The sequence below is a fragment of the Anoplopoma fimbria genome, chromosome 8 (genome assembly GCF_027596085.1).
Source record: "Anoplopoma fimbria isolate UVic2021 breed Golden Eagle Sablefish chromosome 8, Afim_UVic_2022, whole genome shotgun sequence".
Lineage (NCBI taxonomy): Eukaryota > Metazoa > Chordata > Actinopteri > Perciformes > Anoplopomatidae > Anoplopoma > Anoplopoma fimbria.
In genome coordinates, this window is record NC_072456.1 from 19,859,881 (window position 1) to 19,879,940 (window position 20,060).

Consider the following 20,060-nt stretch of genomic DNA (forward strand, 5'->3'; position numbering starts at 1 on the left):
GACAATGAAAAGTTTAATTTTTAAAAGTCCCACTCAGTAAATTACTAAAAGTACTACTTTCACATAATAAAAAAAAAAATCCTTCTTAAAAGTTTGTTTACATTATGTGTTTGAGAAAAGATTATTGTCTGATAGGTCATTATCAGGTTTGTAATATTTTAAGATTCCAATATTGATTGGGCTTAAGTCATGATGCAGTCATGTGACACCGTCAATACCATGACATTACACCTGTCATGAACATGAAAGAGTCTTAATTAATGTTCATGACTTTTTAATCACATTTCATTAAATGTTTTAAGGCCAGTCTGACGACAAGGAATACAGCACCAATGTGATTTACGCAGTGATGGACAGATAGCTTGAATTGTTGCTAAAGTAACTGTTAACTGCTTCTAATTGTAGCTGGAAGTAGCTACTTAGCTCGGTTAGCCGTGCTGCTTGTGGTCCTATTAGCTATTTTTTCATGTTTGCTGTATTTGTTTAAATAAGTGAACATTTTATGGATATATTGATATAGGGTTAACATTTGGTTCCACCACCCATATTTTGGTTTATCTTTTAGCTGGCAGCACCAGGCAACCTAGCTTGGCCAGTCTTCAGTTGCTGTAGCTGTAACAATACACAATAACTCCCCTGGACAGCACACTGTTTGAAACAGCGGTGCTGAGTGCATGTCACACATTCTTTCACTGATGTAAGAGCAGTCCAGCCAGCTAAGGAGAACAGAGTGCATCTCTTAAAATGGGACACACAATAGAGAAGATAAAGACTAGACTGCTCTTGGGAGCAAACAGAAGCAATAGAACCCTATTCACTTTTCTCAAGTGCATGTGTGCATGTGTCTTTGTGACAAGGGACTTTCAACGTTTTTGAAAGGAATTGTTCAACATTTTGATCAATACTCTTATTCACTTTCAATACCACTTTCATCAGGCCTGTATGGCTGTAGCCAGAAGGTGATTTTAGCATGAGGACTGAAAACAGGAGGAAGCAGTTAGCCCGGTCTAAAGTTCAGAAAACCTACCAGCATCTCTAAAGTTTACAAATAAACATGTTGTATCTTGTTTGTTTAATCAGTACACAAACAGAATTATAACATTTGACAACAGACAAACAGCAGAGATTCTGCAAATAAGTTATGGACAGGGAAATAGTTACAGCACATAAATAGCAACAACTGCCTGTGTGTGTTGTCGTAAAAAGTAGTAGTAGTAAAAAAAATTGTATTGGCGAGGGTAAATTGTAACGTTATCATGATGTGATCAAATGTAATCTTGTAAAATCTATTTTTTGGTGAGAAACTTGAATAAATAAAGTTGTTTTGAAGGAGATGTTTTCATAGCAAGAAATTCTAACCTCTTCCTAACACTAGGTCTAAGCAGCTTATAATGCGTAATTAAAATGCCAAGATATTTTTAATCAAAGAAAACAATTATTTATTTCCTAAGCATTTGAATTGTGTTTTATTTAAATAAGCACTATCGATGAAAATAACAAAGTAAAAGGATAACATTGAGAATTTTTGACGGTTTACACTGAATTCGGAGCGGTGGACATTTCATAATTATTAAAATGCTTTATCCCGGCCAATTTGGGTTCATATTTGCATATGTTGATGTGCACAACATACTTGAAACAATTACTTTTGCTCAGTCGACTAGTTGTGCTATTATTGTCTTGTGTAATCAGGGATAGAAACTAAATCAGAAGGTGTTTGGCTCTTTATGTTTCTGGTGTTAATAGAGACACGGGGCTTCTCACCACATTGTCTTTGTTATTTTGTTATTGTCTTTGGTGTGTCCCAGTGGCCTGTTGATTTGAGCGGAGCACTAAGTGGTTGTTAATGGCACAAACAAGACTGTGGTTTTAAAATAGCAGACTGCCCATTAGGCTGGTATTAACAAGGTAATGGCCTGTTACTAAACTGTTGAATGACATTGCCGCCGATCTGAATGCCCGCAATACACACATGAACACATCACACACACCGCGCACAGTTAGTCCTTCCATGCACAAACATATACGTGTGTTGCATGGCGAGCAGAGCTGCAGACTGAACTACAGTAAGTTTGAGTTGCCGCAGAGATGTGAGAGGAAAAAGAAGAGATGAGAGACAAGAAAATAAGTAGAATCGAACAGAATAGAAAGGAAGAAAAATTGACTGAGAGAACATAGCTGGGAGGTGTGACGTGGTTATTAAAGCTGAGATGCGCTATGGTTGTTTACTACAGCCCGACTGTATTGTTGTGGCTCAGAAATTATTGATAGGCAGGAAGAGACGGAGTAATAAAGAACTACACATCAGTTCTGTCTGTACGTCCGACTGTCTGTCTGCTCTGCTCGTCACATGGGCTTCACTTACAGCTTCTCTCTGAAAAGCAACAGTGGTTCGAACACCATTTCAGAACAAACCGTGTCCTCTTTGTCCATTTTTGTGCTCCAGTGGAAGAATAAGCGTTCATGTACTGTATGTCTGCTTGTTCACGTGAAGCCACTTTTCCTGTAGTATGTTGCATTTTCCAAATACACACACGCGCAAACACACACACCCTTGAGTGTGGTGTGGCAATAGGGCAGCACAGCGGGGGGTATATCCCTGGGAAATCATTTCTCCCTCTCCTTTCTTCCTATTTGTAACTTGTCCTTTCAAGCACGACAGCCCTTAAAGTTCAGTGGCACATTCTTCAAAAAAGGCTATTACTGGCCGCCTCTGATTCTGTATCATGCTGCGCACAGACCAGCCATCCCTCCTTTTTATGTTCCTCTCCTCCTGTCATCATTTTCTGAAGGCAAGAGAGGAGAAGTCAGGGTTTCAGAAACGCCTGTGACCAATGCCTTGAAACCCCGAGCAGTCTCCGCCTCTGACTTTGCGCCAGACGTCCGTATCATATCGCTAAAAGGGGCCTATTGCTTTTGATACTTGACAGAGCTCCCTCTTTGTCTTTCTCTGAGTGAATCTCTGTCTCGCCCTCTGTGCCAACTGTCTATCACACTCATTCTCTACAGTTACAGGGCTCCATAAAACAGTACGTGACTGTAACAGATATTGGCATGCTTCTGAAAGGCATGAAGAAAAAGCTAGAAGTTGCTGTTGACCCTGACAACGAATAAAGGCTCAAAAACACACAAAAGACAGCGGTCATAAGACTGAATTCCTCAACCTTTTCTCACCTGTAACCACCTTTTTTATACCTCAGGATTTACAGTAAGTTGTTTGAAAATTTGTTTTTAAAATAAATATATTAGAATATATATAACAAATATATTTCTCTCAAAATCCTTCAACGACATTGCCTATCAAGATTGAGTTGACAAACTGACACACTGAAGAACATAGTGGTTCATTTAACCTTGGTTGTTACAACCTTTTCAGTGAATGGCAGCAAAGCTCCCTGGTTGTAATTAAATGTTGATGTCTTAATATGGTTCACCTTATTAAGCATAATGATGAACACACAGCATTTAGATATTTTTTTTTCTATGCCTCAGGCAATTTAACCAGTTGTGTTGTACTTAGATATTGAAGTGCTGCTTAATACTGACGGAAAATCTTGTTTTTGCTGACCTCCATTGGTTTGACTTCTCACCTTGCTGCAGTGACGGGGAGAGAGAGAGAAACGGGAGAGTGTGTTATTATTTTTTATTGCCTTGATCTTTTCTTTTTTTTTTACTAAATTCTTTGACATTAGTTTAATATTTGTAATTATCAAAAGCCAAAAAAAAGATAGGCTGCTGAAAATGTCTGGCCCAGTGACATTTTCTGGTCTTAAAATCTGTCCCAATTGAATTTGTAATTGAATAGCCCTGGTTAAGATCATTATTGTCATGGTGCATCCACTTGACTACTCATCTGTGACCCGAACAGGACCAGAGCTCACAGTGGTAGCAGACTGCTCCCTGGTCAACGATGGCCAAAGGCCCGCATCTCACCTGCACCTCTCATTGACATAATTAGAAAAAGCCCCTGGGCTCAGGCTTGAATGCTGATGGCTGACTGACTCCTTGTTTAGGACAGATCGTCTCCCTTTCCTGCCGTCCCTCCGTCAGCATGTCTCCCCCTCTGTCATTCCGCCGCTCCCATCGTCTGTGACCTCCACTGTCATCAGGGCTGCCCTTGAGGAGCAGAAATCTCTCCATTTCACAGGGACCAGCCATAAGGGGGCTTGATTGCGGCAAATTGATCCATAATCACACAGCGCTCAGAGCTTTTTATCCTGCCGCCTCTTCATCTCCACTTTAGAGGCCCGCCGTTGGCGTATTTACATGCTGTCATCTCAAGGGTTTCCTCTGCTCGAGCCCTTCTCTGTCTCTTTTCTCATCTCTCTCTCTCTTTTTCTCTTTATTTCTTTCTCTACCCTTCATCCCCTTTATGACTCTTCCAATTTTCCTTTTCTCTCCTTCTCTCTTTGCCTCCCCTTTGTGTCTGGATGTGATGCCAATCTGAGTGTCTCGACACGGCCATTGTAATCCCCTCCCAAAGCCTGCTCTGTCTCACTCACACACACACACACACACACACACACACACACACACACACACACACACACACACACACACACACACACACACACACACACACACACACACACACACACCCCTCTGACCACCACATCTCTGCTTTTGATTGCTCTCTTCAGCTTCGCACACATCCTACTGTAGATGGCTACAGTGGCCAAGGAGACAGATGTGGAAGTGATGGAGGGAGGCGGGTACAGAGATGAGTAGATGACTAGATGGAGGTATAGAGAGATGCTCTAGAGGTAGAGGTGACTTAACCCAACAGATACCTCAGAGTGGTGTCACCCAGTGTGCCTCTCTATACTCTCTGTCTCTTGTCTCATTTGTCTATTTCTTTTTTCTCCATCTGTCCTATTCAAAATTGTTTTTAGCAGCATAACCATAATTATAATTGAAGTACATTTTCCCATAGCAGGTTGTAGAAAGTTTGTACAATAATAAATGATGAATTAAAAAAAGCAAAATTAGTATGCATACTATGCTACTGTGTACAGCTACATTACCAAAGATGTAGCTTCTATGAGAAACATTGTTTTTTCACTTTTTGAGGGTTTATTGTCCACAATAGTTTAAATTCCACAATTGAAAAGATAAACAATAACTAAGTAATAAATTGTGCAGGTTTGAGTTATTTTAAACTCAATACATTTTAGTAAATATAACTTTTAGGTCAACAACAAATTTAGTTTTTTTTAGTCCAATACGTTTAGGACTTTATGTTAGGAATTACAACTTACAAAAAGTATAATTGAACAGTGATTTGATATGATGAGATCAAATATGAGTTGCAGTTGAATGTTACGGTTGCTGTGAGAACCAAAGAAGAAAAGAGAATAAAACAAATGTGGGGGATCTTGAAGGAGTTCAGTAAAGTTTCATGTGTTGTTCTGTTGATCTTCTGCTTCTCTTTGTTGTCTCTTCCCCTCTGTCTCACGGCTTGTTTTTCTGTGTCCCCCTCGCTGTCCTCTGTCTTTGTATCAATCATCCCCTGAGTCTCTGTCCATACACCTGTCTGTGTAAACATCCTCTCCTCCATAGATTTCCTTCTTTATCAGTTCAGAGAAAACACAGTGGCCCCATATTATGACGATTAGCGATGTTTGACTCATCTGTCTCTCTCACACACTCTCTTTTTCTCTCTTTTTCTCTCTCTCTCTCCCCTCCTCACCTTAGAGTTTAACTGTGTAATGTGTGGTGTGTGAAGTGACAGGAAATGCTTTATAAATGTGTGAGGAGGCCTTGGCAATGCCCCTGCCTCCCCACAATAAGATGAACTGAATAAATCTGAGAGACACCACAGGCTTTGAAGCACCTACAGACACAAACACACACATGCACACACATGCCAACATTTATGTCGGGGGCCTGGGCAAGAAAATAGCATCATAAAACTCTTATCACTTTAGAGTCCTCCGCACTTCAGCGCATATCCCCAGCCCTCTCAGTCTTTCTTTTTCTTCTTTCTTTCTTCCCCTCTCTTTCGCTGTTTGTCCTTGAGGTGGCCGAGGGTGGTGTCGGCGGGTGGAGCGAAGGAGATGGGGGGGGAGTTGGTGTGAAGAGGTGCAGGGCTTTGATGCTTGTTGGGGCTCACTCAGCTGGGCAGTACACGGTGCTGCGTCTCGTCCCAAGGCTCTGTATAAATTCACCGCCAGTGACAATTTACAGCTCACGCCCATCCTCGATATGACGCACTGAGCAGGGCGCCAAGCGTGTCTTGTTGCCATCTCGCCAAAGTGAGGCTAATTTATTACAGTGTAAAACCCACAGAGCAGAGAGAGGGGGGGGCCTTGGTTTGAGACTTGTGGTATAATGTGTTATAAAGCTGTGGCCAGTGTGACATTGTTTTTTATCGCATCACTGTGTACTGTGGTTGCAGTATGTTGCAGTGCATGCTGGAGAAGATTTTCTCTGCCCTATAGTGTGTCAAATAGTTTAGATATTCCATATTTCATCTGGTTTAACATAAATCCTAAGATGCTTTTTTGTGTCCAATAAGATAACTGTAGTGTTAGTGCCAGTCTTTGTGGCTCGACTTCCATGTCTTAAAGTTGGGACACTGATGGAATATATATTTCTTTTTAAAAAATTAAAATCTGCCTCCTACTCCTGGAATCAAATTTACTTTTTAAGTGGGTAAATGTATTTAAATATATGCCATGATGCTTCAAAAAGGTCTTGACAGGGCTTCCCTTTGTACCTGCTGCAGAAGAATGATGAAGACGATCTCAGTTAATTACATCACGTCACAACTGGTGAAATTGAACCCAAAGTTTCCTGAGACTCGCTGTCACAGAAAGAGCTGACCAGCACAATCATGACTGACCTTCAGAATCCATTAGATTTATGTTGTTTTTCACAGGCACTTTTCTTCTCTCCAGTAATTTACATATTTATCAGAGCTGATCGTAGTTTGACATCCTTTCATTTTTTTTGCTCCCCTCTCGGCGAGTTGCGAGAGAATGAGCAGTAATGTGCCATACAGTGCAGTGCGTGACTTTGGCAGGTGAGGAATATGCTGAGGGAGCACTTTGATTTGGAAGTGTTGGCATAAATTTTGCCTCTGCCGCTTTCACTCACTCATTGTCACGTACCCCTCATCTGCTCAGCACCCACCATCTTACTGTGGCCTTCTCTCACTCTGTTTCTCCTTCTCTTCCTAATTCTTATACTTTTATATATTTTTGTCATGTTCTCTTAGCTGGACTCTGATGATGTAAAGGTTAAAGAGGTTTATAATTTGGAGACATGGCCTCTCAGGAGTTGGTAATGTTGTCACAGCATGGCAGAAATTAAGTGTTAAAGTCACAAAAATTGCTTGGCTAGCATATGAAAACCTAAAAAAAAAAAGAATTATCATGTTGCAAAGTTAAACAGAAAGTGTGTGCATGAAAAAAAAAGATATATATATATATAAATATATTACAATCTAATGTTCACCTAGCACTGTTGAATGTCCACATAGGCATCATGTACGTGTCTTCCATTTGCACAAACAAATACAAACATATTCAATTTTTGCTCTGCCATAATGACTGTACAAATCTGCTAAAACAGTTTGCTGAATGATCGATTAGTTGATGGACAGAAAATTATTCCTCAACTGTTAATAGATTAATTTTTCTGGTCATTTATCAAGCAAAAAAATGTTGATTGTGCTGATTCCAGCTTCTCCGATGTGCATATTTGCTGCTTTAATCTGTTCTATATCAATGTAAATTTAATATAATATATGGGTTTTGGACTGTTAGTTCAACTGAACAAGCAATTTCAAGGCATCACAGTGGGATCTGAGAAATGATCCTGTGCATATTTGACTATTTTCAATAATTTTATACACTAAATAATGAATCTACTAATCAAAAATATAATCAATAATTAAAATAATCATTAGTTGGACCCCTAATGTACACACATACAGAATAATGCAATCATTCCAACATACTTAATGAGGGAAAATGTAGCACATCTCAAAAGTAAAGACAAATGAAGCTGATGAATTGAGTTCTAAAGTTTCTGTTTATCAATTCAATGGCAGTGATGTTGGTTTGACATTCAGCTCAGCATGGAAGGCATTTATTGTTGAAACTGTGTTCTGGATTATTCTTCCCTTCTACTACAATTTCTAAAAACTGTGTGCAAAGATATAAAAGGAGTTCCAGAAAAGAGGTATATCATTTGTGTTGACTTCGCTACCTTTCAGTCAAATCCCTTGCCTTCGTTTTCTATTTTACTTCTGTCTTGGGTTCTCTCCCTTCATCCGTCTCCCCCTCATGACAGCACCCCCCGCCAGCTGATCTCTACTGACACCTTGAGGTCAGAAGATGCTGCTGCAGTGCTGGGCTCAACCATACCTTGACCCCAACCTTCATGTTATATGTCAGCCACACCAAAGCCATGATTCTCCCTAACATAGAGCCGAGCTATGTTCTTTGGTATACTGCAGCTTCCCTCTGGGCGTCGGGGTGCCTATGGAATAGTGGGACTTAATTTTGTGCTACAATGCTTGGCTGAGCACAGCCGGATACAGAGGGATGCCGAGATACAGACACATAAACACAACAACTACTCTGGGAGCATTTGTGTGAGCCCTGAAGAGACATAGTCACACACACACACACACACACACACACACACACACACACACACACACACACACACACACACACACACACACACTGTCACAACGATGTGGTATAAACAGTGAATCCATTGTAAGCTCGAGGAGCCTGCTATAAGAGATTGTTTTGATGAAGCAGCAAGGGCACACTAGCACTGAGACTAAATGTAGCATGGCCACGACGGTTGAATTCCCCGACAGTCGGGACCTTGGCAGCTGCCTCTTGTTTGGCTCTCAACTTTCTGGGTTCTTGGTTTTACTGTAGGGAGAAAAGCTGTGTGTATGTCTGTCTATGATTTTTTTTTATTATTTGGTGATTGCAGCTTTGTACTGTATTGTGTGTGTTTGTGTGTGTGTGTGTGTGTGTGTGTGTGTGTGTGTGTGTGTGTGTGTGTGTGTGTTCTTGTATCAGGAGCTGCTGTGGTGGCCTGGGGTCGAGGCCAAAGTAGAATTTCTAAGTGATGGAATTTCACAGCCACCGAGCACCCAGCGGCCGGCCAAACCGCAAGCACTCACATTTACAACAAACGGCCCGCCCTGCTCCACGGAGACTCCTGAATGGCAAAGCCATTTGTCTCTGTGAAGGGCAGAGGGAGAGAAAAGCGAAATAAAATCAGAGGGAGAGTACTTAAATGGAACAACGCTTTTTTTTGTTGTTTACGACCCCTAACCACTCAAACTGACACACCGTGTACACACACAGAAGCACACACACAGACACCGCTGTGAGGTTAAATTGGAATTAAGGAGAAGGAAAGGTGCATAGCCTGTTGATAATTAGCATTTTCTTTGCTCAGCAGAAGCGGGTGGAGGAATCAATAAGATATTAAGTTTGTGTATAGTGATGAGGCACGCAATCACTTTCATCCATTAGCAACAGCAGATTAGAGGAAAACACTGGCAAAGAAAACAGCCAATATTTGACCTCTGTGGTTTTCAACTTGGCTGGGAATGCAGAAAGGAGACTGCTTGTTTTTATGTGATTCAGTCTGTCAATTGTACAGTATTTGAGGAATGTGAGTGAGAATGATCAAATTAACCTAATTGTAAGAGGTTAACATAACCTCAAACAATTGGGTTAATTTGACTTTTGGAAAAGAGCATTCTCACCAGAATTTATGCTCAAATATCTTACAGCAGGTATCAAATCAATTGTTTAAACACTTGAGATTGTTCACTTGTAATTAGCAGTTTCAGATTTACTCACTCATATCTCACGAATGCAGAAAATAAAATATTGATTTGAGGTAAGAATCCAAGACCTTTCACTTTGCTCTGGAAAATCTCTCCATTTTTACCTTTTTCAGGTTTGACAAGTATGTTAAAAGGTTCATGGAGCATAAGTTATGCAAAAAAAATCTACCAATTGAGTGACTGAAAATGCTAAAGAAAAGTCTCTATGATTCAACTCATCTGATCAACTGATTAAAAGAGCAGTGGAGGAGAGAAGTGTCTAGCCAGAATGAAGTCTATAGCCAGACCTGAAGACTCAAATCAAAGAAGACCTCTATCAGGTCACACCTGTTGCTGGCTGATCCCGACCTCTGTAGATGTATAATTCACCTTGCCCAGTTGAATATTCTGTGCCCTGTGTTGGTTTGATGTTTGATTCATGTGTGTCTGGCAAAAACTGACGGCCAGGTCAGTGTGTGTTTTCACCCAGCCTCTCACACTGGACTATAATGGGCTCCTTCTGATCTCTCTGATACCATGATAATGGCCTAATATTTTAGTCTTATCGATAACTGAGAAGAAGAATAGCTGTCTTCAGGTCATCTAGATCTTTGTGCAATAACAACACCACCTCTTTCTCCCTTTGTTCTTACTTTTATTTATTCCTCCTTTCCCTCGCAGAGCATCTGAGTCCAGAGCGGGAGAAGAAGCTGGTCTTTCTCACAGCTCGTGTTCATCCTGGAGAGTCTCCTGCCTCCTTTATTTGTCAAGGTAAAGTTTGAATGTTCGGTCGTTGGTCATTATATGGGGTGTTTAAAAAGTAGGTATGCATTTTTTTTACATTATAAATAAGCAGTGTAATATTCAACATCTTACTGTATTTAGAGACACTTCCTTGTTCCTGTTTGCTTTTGATAGACTAATGAATTTGAAAGAGACTAAAGTTACAGACCGTACTCAGATGGTCCATAATATGGTCAACAATACTCAACTACATAAAAGAATATATATGTTCCTAAACAAAAGAAATGAAACAGAACAGAACAGAAACCTAAAATACATAAACAATCCATTTATTTAGGGCTTTTAATAACTTTGTATTGTCCACTTTATATCGTCAATGTATAAAGTGATTCTAACGTAACTAAAAAATTGATACAATGCCCAACTTTCTTGGCTGCCTATAGCAGCCTGTGGACTGATTACAAAGCAAAGGTGTATAACTAATGATGGCTATCTACTAGTCAAGAGTGATGCTAACTCTTTTCAAAGGGCTCAGTACTTCCCATGCTCAGTAAACAGAACATCAGGTATAACACTGAAAACAAGGAGCACACCTTTATTTCTCTCATAAACACACAGTATTTACTTAAACATGAATGTATGAAATTGCTCCTGTTAATTCATTATTAAGACATATGCGAGTGTTACCGGAATAGACACAAGAACCTGTGCCTCTATATTATATCTCAGGAACTGCAATCTGAGGATATCATAGGGTTGCTTTGTCTCAAAACTAATAAAACAGTTTGAAAACTGAGAACCTTTGGGAAATTGTCTCCTTGTGCAGTACAACAGTTTTAGCAGGATTTAATGACTTTTAGCTCCCTTCCTCCTGCTCATACCGAGGTGAGTGGGCAGGTTCGCTCCTTCTGGGTCCCACTTCCTTCTTTATAGGGAGCCGGTCGTAAGGGGGAGGCTGGTGTGATAAAGGGACGGAGGGCACGGCCTTACCTTTAGCATTGGTCCCTATCCACTACTAGGAGTCAGTAAGTCAGACTGAGGAAGGTCCATTAACGTTAACGAGGTGTAGAGATGGCGTTTTTGAGGAAGGGTCTGATACTGAGAGGTGGTAGGTGGGCAAAAGGTCTATCTATCTATCTATCTATCTATCTATCTATCTATCTATCTATCTATCTATCTATCTATCTATCTATCTATCTATCTATCTATCTATCTATCTATCTATCTATCTATCTATCTATCTATCTATCTATCTATCTATCTATCTATCTATCTATCTATCTATCTATCTATCTATCTATCTATCTATCTATCTATCTATCTATCTATCTATCTAATCTACCTACAGTAACAGTTTGTGTGTAAGTGTATTTCAATGTGTGTGTGTATCATCATGAATCAGATGAGTTGGCTTTCAGCCCGCTGTGTGCTGTCTGTTTTTCCAGCGCCGTCAGCTCCATTCCATTTGTATCGATTTAGGCTTGACGTCCTATTCCTCTCCCGATTCTGACGATGCCCCCTCGCTGTCCTTCCTTCTCCTTTTGTTTCTCAAAACTCAATTAACAGCCAGCCCGTCCTCGGGCTTCTATTCAAGTCTATTTCCCTGTATGTGGGTTTTGTGTGTGTGGATTTATGTATGTGTGTTCGATAGGTGTGATCGACTTCCTGGTGAGCCAGCATCCTGTGGCTCAGATCCTAAGGGATCATGTGATCTTCAAGATTGTCCCCATGTTAAATCCTGATGGAGTCTACCTGGGAAACTACAGGTACACAAACATGTTTTAATACTTGATTTGGATGCATCGCTTTGTTTCCTTTAATATACAAATTACATTGTTTTGAACCCTACGTGGGATTATATTCTCTTAACTCGATCTTTATGGAGCTTAATGAATTCATATAGCTCACAGCAGTGCATTTGTGAGAAGATAGTATTTAGCTGTAGGGCTTTTCTCTCTGCCAGTCTCCCTGTCCATCCTCTGTTTTTAACACTTTTGCTGCAGCTCTGTGGGCATCCTCCTTCGCTCCTCTATTTTCCTCTCTTCTCCTTCCCTTCTTCATAATTGCCTTTTACTTAATAGGCTCAGCCCCAGGAATACTAATGCACACTGAGATAAGCATCGGCAGCGTGCTCCCAGTGTGTTTGTGAGTGCCATCTAGTGGTGGAGGGCTTGTCACTGCCTCCAAAAATATTTGCAGAGAATCTCATTTGCTGCGACAACCTCTGTAATATTGTTGAATGTGAATGGTGACTGCATAAAGTCTATTTTCATTAGCTTGCTTTCACGTTGAGTGGCGATAAGCAGTGTATTGACAGAACGTGAGTAGTGATAATCCCCAGCTCACCAATCACACATGCTCATTTATACACATGCATGCATCTCATTCTCACACATTAAAACACATACACACACACACACACACACACACACACACACACACACACACACACACACACACACACACACACACACACACACACACACACACACACACACACACCTACCACACAGCCTTCCCTGCAGGATACAGTGCAGAGCAGACTGAAATGGATACATGCAGGGCGAAGAATCAATGTCAGTTAACCTGGGATGAGTATTTTGTTCATGGCTGGCTGCTCTGCTCAGTTGCTCTACAGCATCAGTAACTCCTGTACGATTACCAAGTGATTTAGTAAATGTCGAAGATACACATGACAACAAATAGGGCAACTCAGTGGGCATCGTTAAATGCAATCATCCCATTATGGAAATATAGGATGCTAATAACACCTAAAAGTAGCAATCCAGCTCTATATAGTATGTGTTCACATCAATACATTATATCCACCCTTCCATTTATCAAGGAGCCCCCAAAAGATCACAGTGGGAATTTTATTGTCTGAAATACCTTTGAGTTCCTTCAAAAAACTGGCAGTGTAAACCTGTTAACCTGGACTGGACCAAAGCTAAATGTTCCAATAGATCAGGAGGAATCCAAAAAGTATTGTGAGGGGATGCAAAAATTGATGCGTGGTTCCGTAAAAGTTGTTGCGAGGGAATACAAGAAGTAGGATGTAGTAATGAAGAAAGAAATCCCACCTTGACCTTTTTTTTGTATATATGTTTACTTCAAGTTGCCCTGTGAAGTTTTTTTATAAAGAAACAAAACATTAAAATGTGCTGTTTCTCAATAAAAATGCATTCTGTGTATTCTTCAGGCCATATAAACACTTTTTTCCTTCCTCATCAATCACTCTCTATTTATTATACTTTATAGTGCAATATATTTAACCTCCGCCATTTTATGTGTGTGTCCAAATTCTGAGTGTTATGTTTCTGTGCTATATAGTGCCTTTTTAAATTCCCACATTGAAAAAAAGAAGGAGCGTCCATGCCTTTTACAGTACGTTTTGCTAACAATGCAAGAATATAATGTGTCACAAGTTATAGATACAAATTGGCTTTGGGTGACTATCATTCTATAACTTGTCATTCATAAGTCTGTGATTTTGATACACAGCTCTACAGTAAACTACCCAGTGTCTGAATGAGTGAATGAGGCACTGATTTCAGACACAGGGATATTTACATTCACTTTTGTTTTCTAGCGTTCTTCTTCTTTCTTGCCATTGTTGGTGTATTTGTTATTACTGCCACCAACTTTCAATCAGTGAAATAGTGTGAAACTATTCGCAGGATTTGTTTGCGTGCACAAGATAAAAACAAAACCCACTTCTAGAAACATTGCTCCATGGCTTTAAAAGTGGCCCAAAACTTGGCCACTAAAGGGTATCTTTAATCACTCGCTATATATTTTGTAAGGTAGACCAGATTGTAGTTTTTCATTAAAGCTGTGTGTGTGTGTGTGTGTGTGTGTGTGTGTGTGTGTGTGTGTGTGTGTGTGTGTGTGTGTGTGTCTGTCTGTCTGTCTGTGTGTGTGTGTGTGTGTGTGTGTGTGTGTGTGTGTGTGTGTGTGTGTGTGTGTGTGTGTGTGTGTGTGTGTGTGTGTGTGTGTGTGTGTGTACAGGTGTTCTCTGATGGGTTTCGACCTGAATCGCCACTGGCAGGATCCCTCTCCATGGGCCCACCCCACGCTGCACGCTGTCAAACAACTCATAGTGCAGATGAACCAAGACCCGGTGAGCGAGCAAGCATGCACACACTCAAACACACGCACACATGCACTCACACACACACACACACACGCACACAAAAGCACAAATGTCCTCCATACTGTGCTCAACATCCCTCCGCCATAGAAATGTCTGCTGGTCCCAAGAACAGTTTTCTGCCTCCCTGCTTGGTTCAGCATGTTCCTCCAGTCTGTGTTCAGGGTTTTTGCACTGGGGAGCAGGGATGGGCAAGTCAGCGCCTCTAGAATGTCAGCTTGGCTCTCCTGGCCATTCAAAACATATTACTGAAGCAAGTCTATGCTTTCAGTCTCTGACTCTACTGTAACTTTTTTCCTTTTACAGTTTTAGTCTTTCAGTCAGAGGAACGTGTCAGAGGCAGGCCAGGGATTTTTCTCTTTGTTCCTGATGTTAATTATAAGCGGAGCGTCAGGTTGGTGGGATTACTGAAGGTCAGTGTGTGTCCTGGGAATACTCTGCCCTTTTGTACACTCCTCTAATCCTGATAAGAGAGGGAGCGGGCTGGGGCAGGATGCAGGGCAGGCCAGATATGGGGTGAGGCGCGGGGCTGGCATCGGGCAGATTAACCTTTTCCCCCGGCGCTGACACACTGATCGATAGACTCTGTCATGGCAGGGTGATCCACTCATGGCTGTCATTCACACACGCTCACACGCACAAACACACACATACTCATCCTGAACAAACAGACACTTACACGTACAAACACACACAATCATCACACAACGAGAATACTGCAATGCACAGACAAAGAGGTGTTCTCAAGTGCAAGTTTCCCCTGCCAGCATAGGTGTTTTTGACTCTCGGATGCATACCTGTGTGTGGGATATAAATTTGAACTATCACGCCATAATATAGAAGAGAGCTCAGGGAATGAATGAAGAGGTCACGAGATGATAGCAGGAGTAGGGGAAATTTTGCAAACTATTAACCAATCTTTGCACTGTTCTTGTGAATTATTGTTTAAATTAAACAAGTGACAATAGTTCATAAGTTTACATTGCTTCAAAGTAAAGGGCCACAAGCAAAAAGAGGTTGTAGACCACTGAGTCATTGCCTGTAAACTGGCATATATTCAGTCTCATACACATTGAATTAATGGCAGATTTTTATTTTTTTTTTTTATCATATCTTCCTATAGCCTTATAAATGTTACTTAATCGCCTGCCACCACAGTGACTTTGAGTTTGGCTGGGTAAATGCAGCCTCTAGTCAACACAGTATTGGACCATATGTTTCCTAAGTCCACTCCTGCTGGTCAGATGCCTCCCAATCCTTCTCCGTCGCTGTTGATAACCATCCCACCAGCACTTGTGCTCCTGTAGCCCCCCCCCCACTTCTCCCTGATGATTGCCTTTAGTCTTGCAGAGTTAATTTGGAGGCTTGGACAACATCTCCTCTTCTGTCTCTCTCTCGCCACAGCCAGTTAATCCCATCAGACACACTACTCATGTCTGGGGCTCCCAGATGCCAGTCTCAATGCCAACTCTGCAGCCAGGAGGCCCTGTGCTGCTGCCCTCCATTCATGCTCATCTCACACAGCGGGCATAGAGTCTAATGAGGGTACCAGGGTTGGAGGGCTCTGCTGGAGGACTCCATTAACAGCAGATCAGCCGAAGCTACAGCAGTGGCCCATTTACTAACTGGTAACTCAGTTGGGTCATTTGTTTAAAAACTAGGAGACTGAGAGGGAGCTGGAATGGGAGGTCATTATCAATTTTCAGGAGATTTTTTCGTACCGTACCCTACAAATGTGCCAAAAAACTAGAGTTTGCAAGTAAGGGGATGGTAGTCCTGAATCAAACACAGACACATTAACCGAACTATCACTTTCCAGAGAAAGACAGTAGCCTATACTTTATGATGTTGATGCATCTGAAGTCTTATTCAGGTATCCGACCTAAAGTGCGGAGAACAGTTCCCATAGATAGAGTGAGTCACTCACACAGGTGGTTGGCAGGTGGCTGGGGGGCCACAAGCCAGTTAATATAGCTTTATTAGCAGCCCTGTTTTGTCAATGTTATGTTGTACAGGAAAATCTGTATGGTCACAGTAAACAATTTTCCTCCATTCACAACATATTGCAATAATCCTTCTCTTGCACAGAAATAAAAAAAAAAAACATCAACAAGGTTGTAGTCTTTTGAATTTCAGCTTTAATTTTTAAGTTAAATTTGAGGGTGGGCATGAGACTGTAATTATGTTTCAATGCTTCCTGTTTATACTTATATGATACCCGATTAATTAAAGATTCATAAAATAGAAGTATTTTCAGAGGAACAAACTAGATAATTATAACCTGATAAGTAAACCATAACCCAGCCACGACCCTTACTTTAGAATATAAAAATGTACCGTAATTGTACTTGGCTTCCCCTGTAGATAATCATAAAGCTTGAAAGAAAATCCTGGTTACAGCGGAAACATTTGTATCTCTTGGCACCATACCACATGAGAATTCATGCTCCCACATGATTTGAGTGAATGCCTACTACATCTCTTATATGAGTCTTTCAGTGTGTTGTCAACTGTGTTCACTGAGTTATTTCCTAGTGTCAAGACTAATATTTGTGTATGCTGGCATCATATTTGTGCTGTTTAACCTTTGAAGTGTCAGTAATCCTTAGTTATGTTCTTTACTTTAGTAAAACCAACGCAGATTGTGAACGCTAATTGAATTCAAGGTGCAGTGCAAATATTCTTTGGGCCTTTTTGTACATAAATCTGACCATGACTTTTTGTCAATCCCCACATCTTCTTTACTACTTTAGATACCCACAGTTTTGTGCATAAGGCATCATAATTCAAAGTCACATTGCCCTCCGTTGCACAAAGGAGCCCATTCAGTTTGAAACCCCATCAACCATTCTTGTGATGGACACCCTCGTCACTCCAAAGTGATTCTCTATCATTGTGAATTCAGCAGCACTCTCTTTCTGCTGGGAAAATAGCTTCCTTGTTCTGTTCAGGCAATAACTTCAATAACTGGCTGCGACTTCCGAGACAAGTGCCATTTAAATCAAAGCTTGTTGCAGGAGCAATCTAAGCTGTGTTGCTATTGATGGCTGGAAACCTTTATTTGACAAATATTTGTATATAAATTCAACACTACTCAGAACATTTGCACTCACTAGTGTTTATACAAATTCTGTCCGAAACAAGAAATTATGTTTTAAAATCAGTGACTTAAATTTCCATCAGCCAGCTCTCTTGGAATGGTTATATAAATATATGAATACAGAGTATGTACAGTTCCAGTTTGGCATCAAATACATAAATTTGTCAAGCCTCACAACATTCAGTCTGCATAAGGAGAGATTGGAAATTATGATAACAGATATTCCCCCTTCAGAGGAAATCAAATAAAAGCCTACAGGTGGTTCAATGCATGGAGAAGGAGCACAATGAGCAGTGTTTTGAAGGATTGCACAGCTTTTGCTAAACCTACATAAATAAGATAAAAAGAAACTGTGATTCTCAAAGCACCCGCAGAGGTTGAAATGCACCCTTAAATGTGTTGCCAAGCAAGTAGCATCTTGGTGCGCCCTTTGCTATTCGCATATATTCAAATAAGGTGATCTGCATATGTTTCTATGCAAATGAGCATCACTGCAAAAATGGTCAAATTCATAAAGATCAGGGCTAATAGCAACATGCAGTTACAGTGAAATTTTAAGCGTCTTCATAGAGTTGGTGGTAACTGAAGTTCATTGATATCGGGTGTCACGCCCAGACTTTGCAGTGAACATGGCAGTAGTGATTGTAGCGAGGCAGAGGCATCGTCGTGCTCTGCTCAAAGTCATTTATTCTGGGATGCAGTGACAGGATGCAATGACAGTTGTCTCATGGAGAATAAATGAATAAAGCTCCCCTACATGTCATTTTTGAAAATATACAAGAAAAAAATTAAAAATATATTACTGCCTATTTTACTCTAAGAATTAGAACTAGCGAATGGGACCATAGACTCATGTTAACAAAGTTTACTGAAGTAATAAATCAAATGAAAAGTAGGGTCGGACTTCTTTTTGCAACAAGTAGAGTTGTCCTGTGCTGGCTTTCAGAAGAAATGCAAGGTCAAGGCACATCTGCATTGGCTGCACTTTTCAGACCAGGAGTTTCCTTCCTAGAATCAACACTCTCCTCATCTGTTGTTCTACATGGTTGAATCCAAAATACTCTCAACATCCTCCTCATATAAAATCATCGGCTTGAGTTCTCACAAGCTTTATATACTATACTGCTTTATATCCAGATGGTTTAGGAGTTTGTTGGCCAGTTGGAGAGTGAATATTGAGCTTAGGTTCCTCAGGGGACAAGTAAGAGGACTCCACTGGGATGTTTATGTTGTATTGTGTCTACTGGTACTGTAATAGAGATTTGCTACCTATGATTTGTTACAATGTGAATCATAGGAGCAGATTGTAAATCGAAGTTCTGTTAGTGAGTTTGTTTGTTTTTCTGCTCCCGGTGGTCCAAAATTGCTTAATGCAGCTTTAAAATGATTTTTTACATATTATTCACAAAATAAATACAATGTGAAATGTAAAATAATGGTGTGATCAAGTAAAGCCATTGTGTGAATGGCAACTAAATACATGCTCATAAGCTGGCTAACTTCCTCTCCATCCATCTGAAGGCAAGGTTGCTCAAGCTGTTTCATAAAATTCCATCATTTACCATCTGCAGCTGAACATTGGTCAGCAGGGAAAATGGCTGAAAGAGTCAGTGATGCAAGAAGCTATAATCTGTTCCCAAGCTACCCTGTTGTTTGTTTTGAAAAGAGAGAAATGGAGAGTTAGAAAAAAAAGGAAAAGAGACCAAGGAAACAAATGGACCCATCTCCTTCCTAAAGCGTTGCTTTTCTAGCTCATTTATCAAACGCAGGAGAAGAATCCTTTTTGATTGGCTGATTACCAGAAGCATTCATCACCGGCGGACATATCCCCACCAATTTGACACCGCCATTTCGGATAATTTGTTAAGGATGACAAAGAGGTCATTGTTGGCTTGGCTTCGTTTTGACCTTTTTAATATTTGAAAATTAATTTCTGAAATAAAATGTATTAGGTCCTGTCACAGCACCTAGATGAATTTTGCACCTGTAATCCACCCTAAAGCTATCTCCTTCAGTCTCACTCATTTTCACTCTCTTTCTTTGTCCAACGAGTCAGATTTGCGTTTTACTGTATGTGTGAAGCAGGAGATTGCTGTGTGTGCTTTTTGTGTCTTTTTTCCTCTCCCTTACTGTCTCCTCTCTCCTTTCTCATTTTGTGCGTTGTCCTCCGGTTTTAGCCAACCATTTTTGATCCATTTCTGATATTTAAGGCCAATTTTACCCCCATCATCATCCCAGCACCGTTTCAATCCCTC

At 40.6% G+C, this 20,060-nt stretch overlaps 1 protein-coding gene across 1 annotated transcript in view; it reads left to right on the plus strand.

The window, feature by feature from the left end:
• Positions 1-20,060, plus strand: part of agbl4 (AGBL carboxypeptidase 4) — a 255,172-nt gene that overhangs the window by 217,392 nt on the left and 17,720 nt on the right. The window contains exons 7-9 of the mRNA XM_054603430.1: positions 10,493-10,582; positions 12,207-12,321; positions 14,564-14,675. Coding sequence (XP_054459405.1) covers positions 10,493-10,582; positions 12,207-12,321; positions 14,564-14,675 — 317 coding nt within the window. The remainder of the gene's footprint in view (positions 1-10,492; positions 10,583-12,206; positions 12,322-14,563; positions 14,676-20,060) is intronic.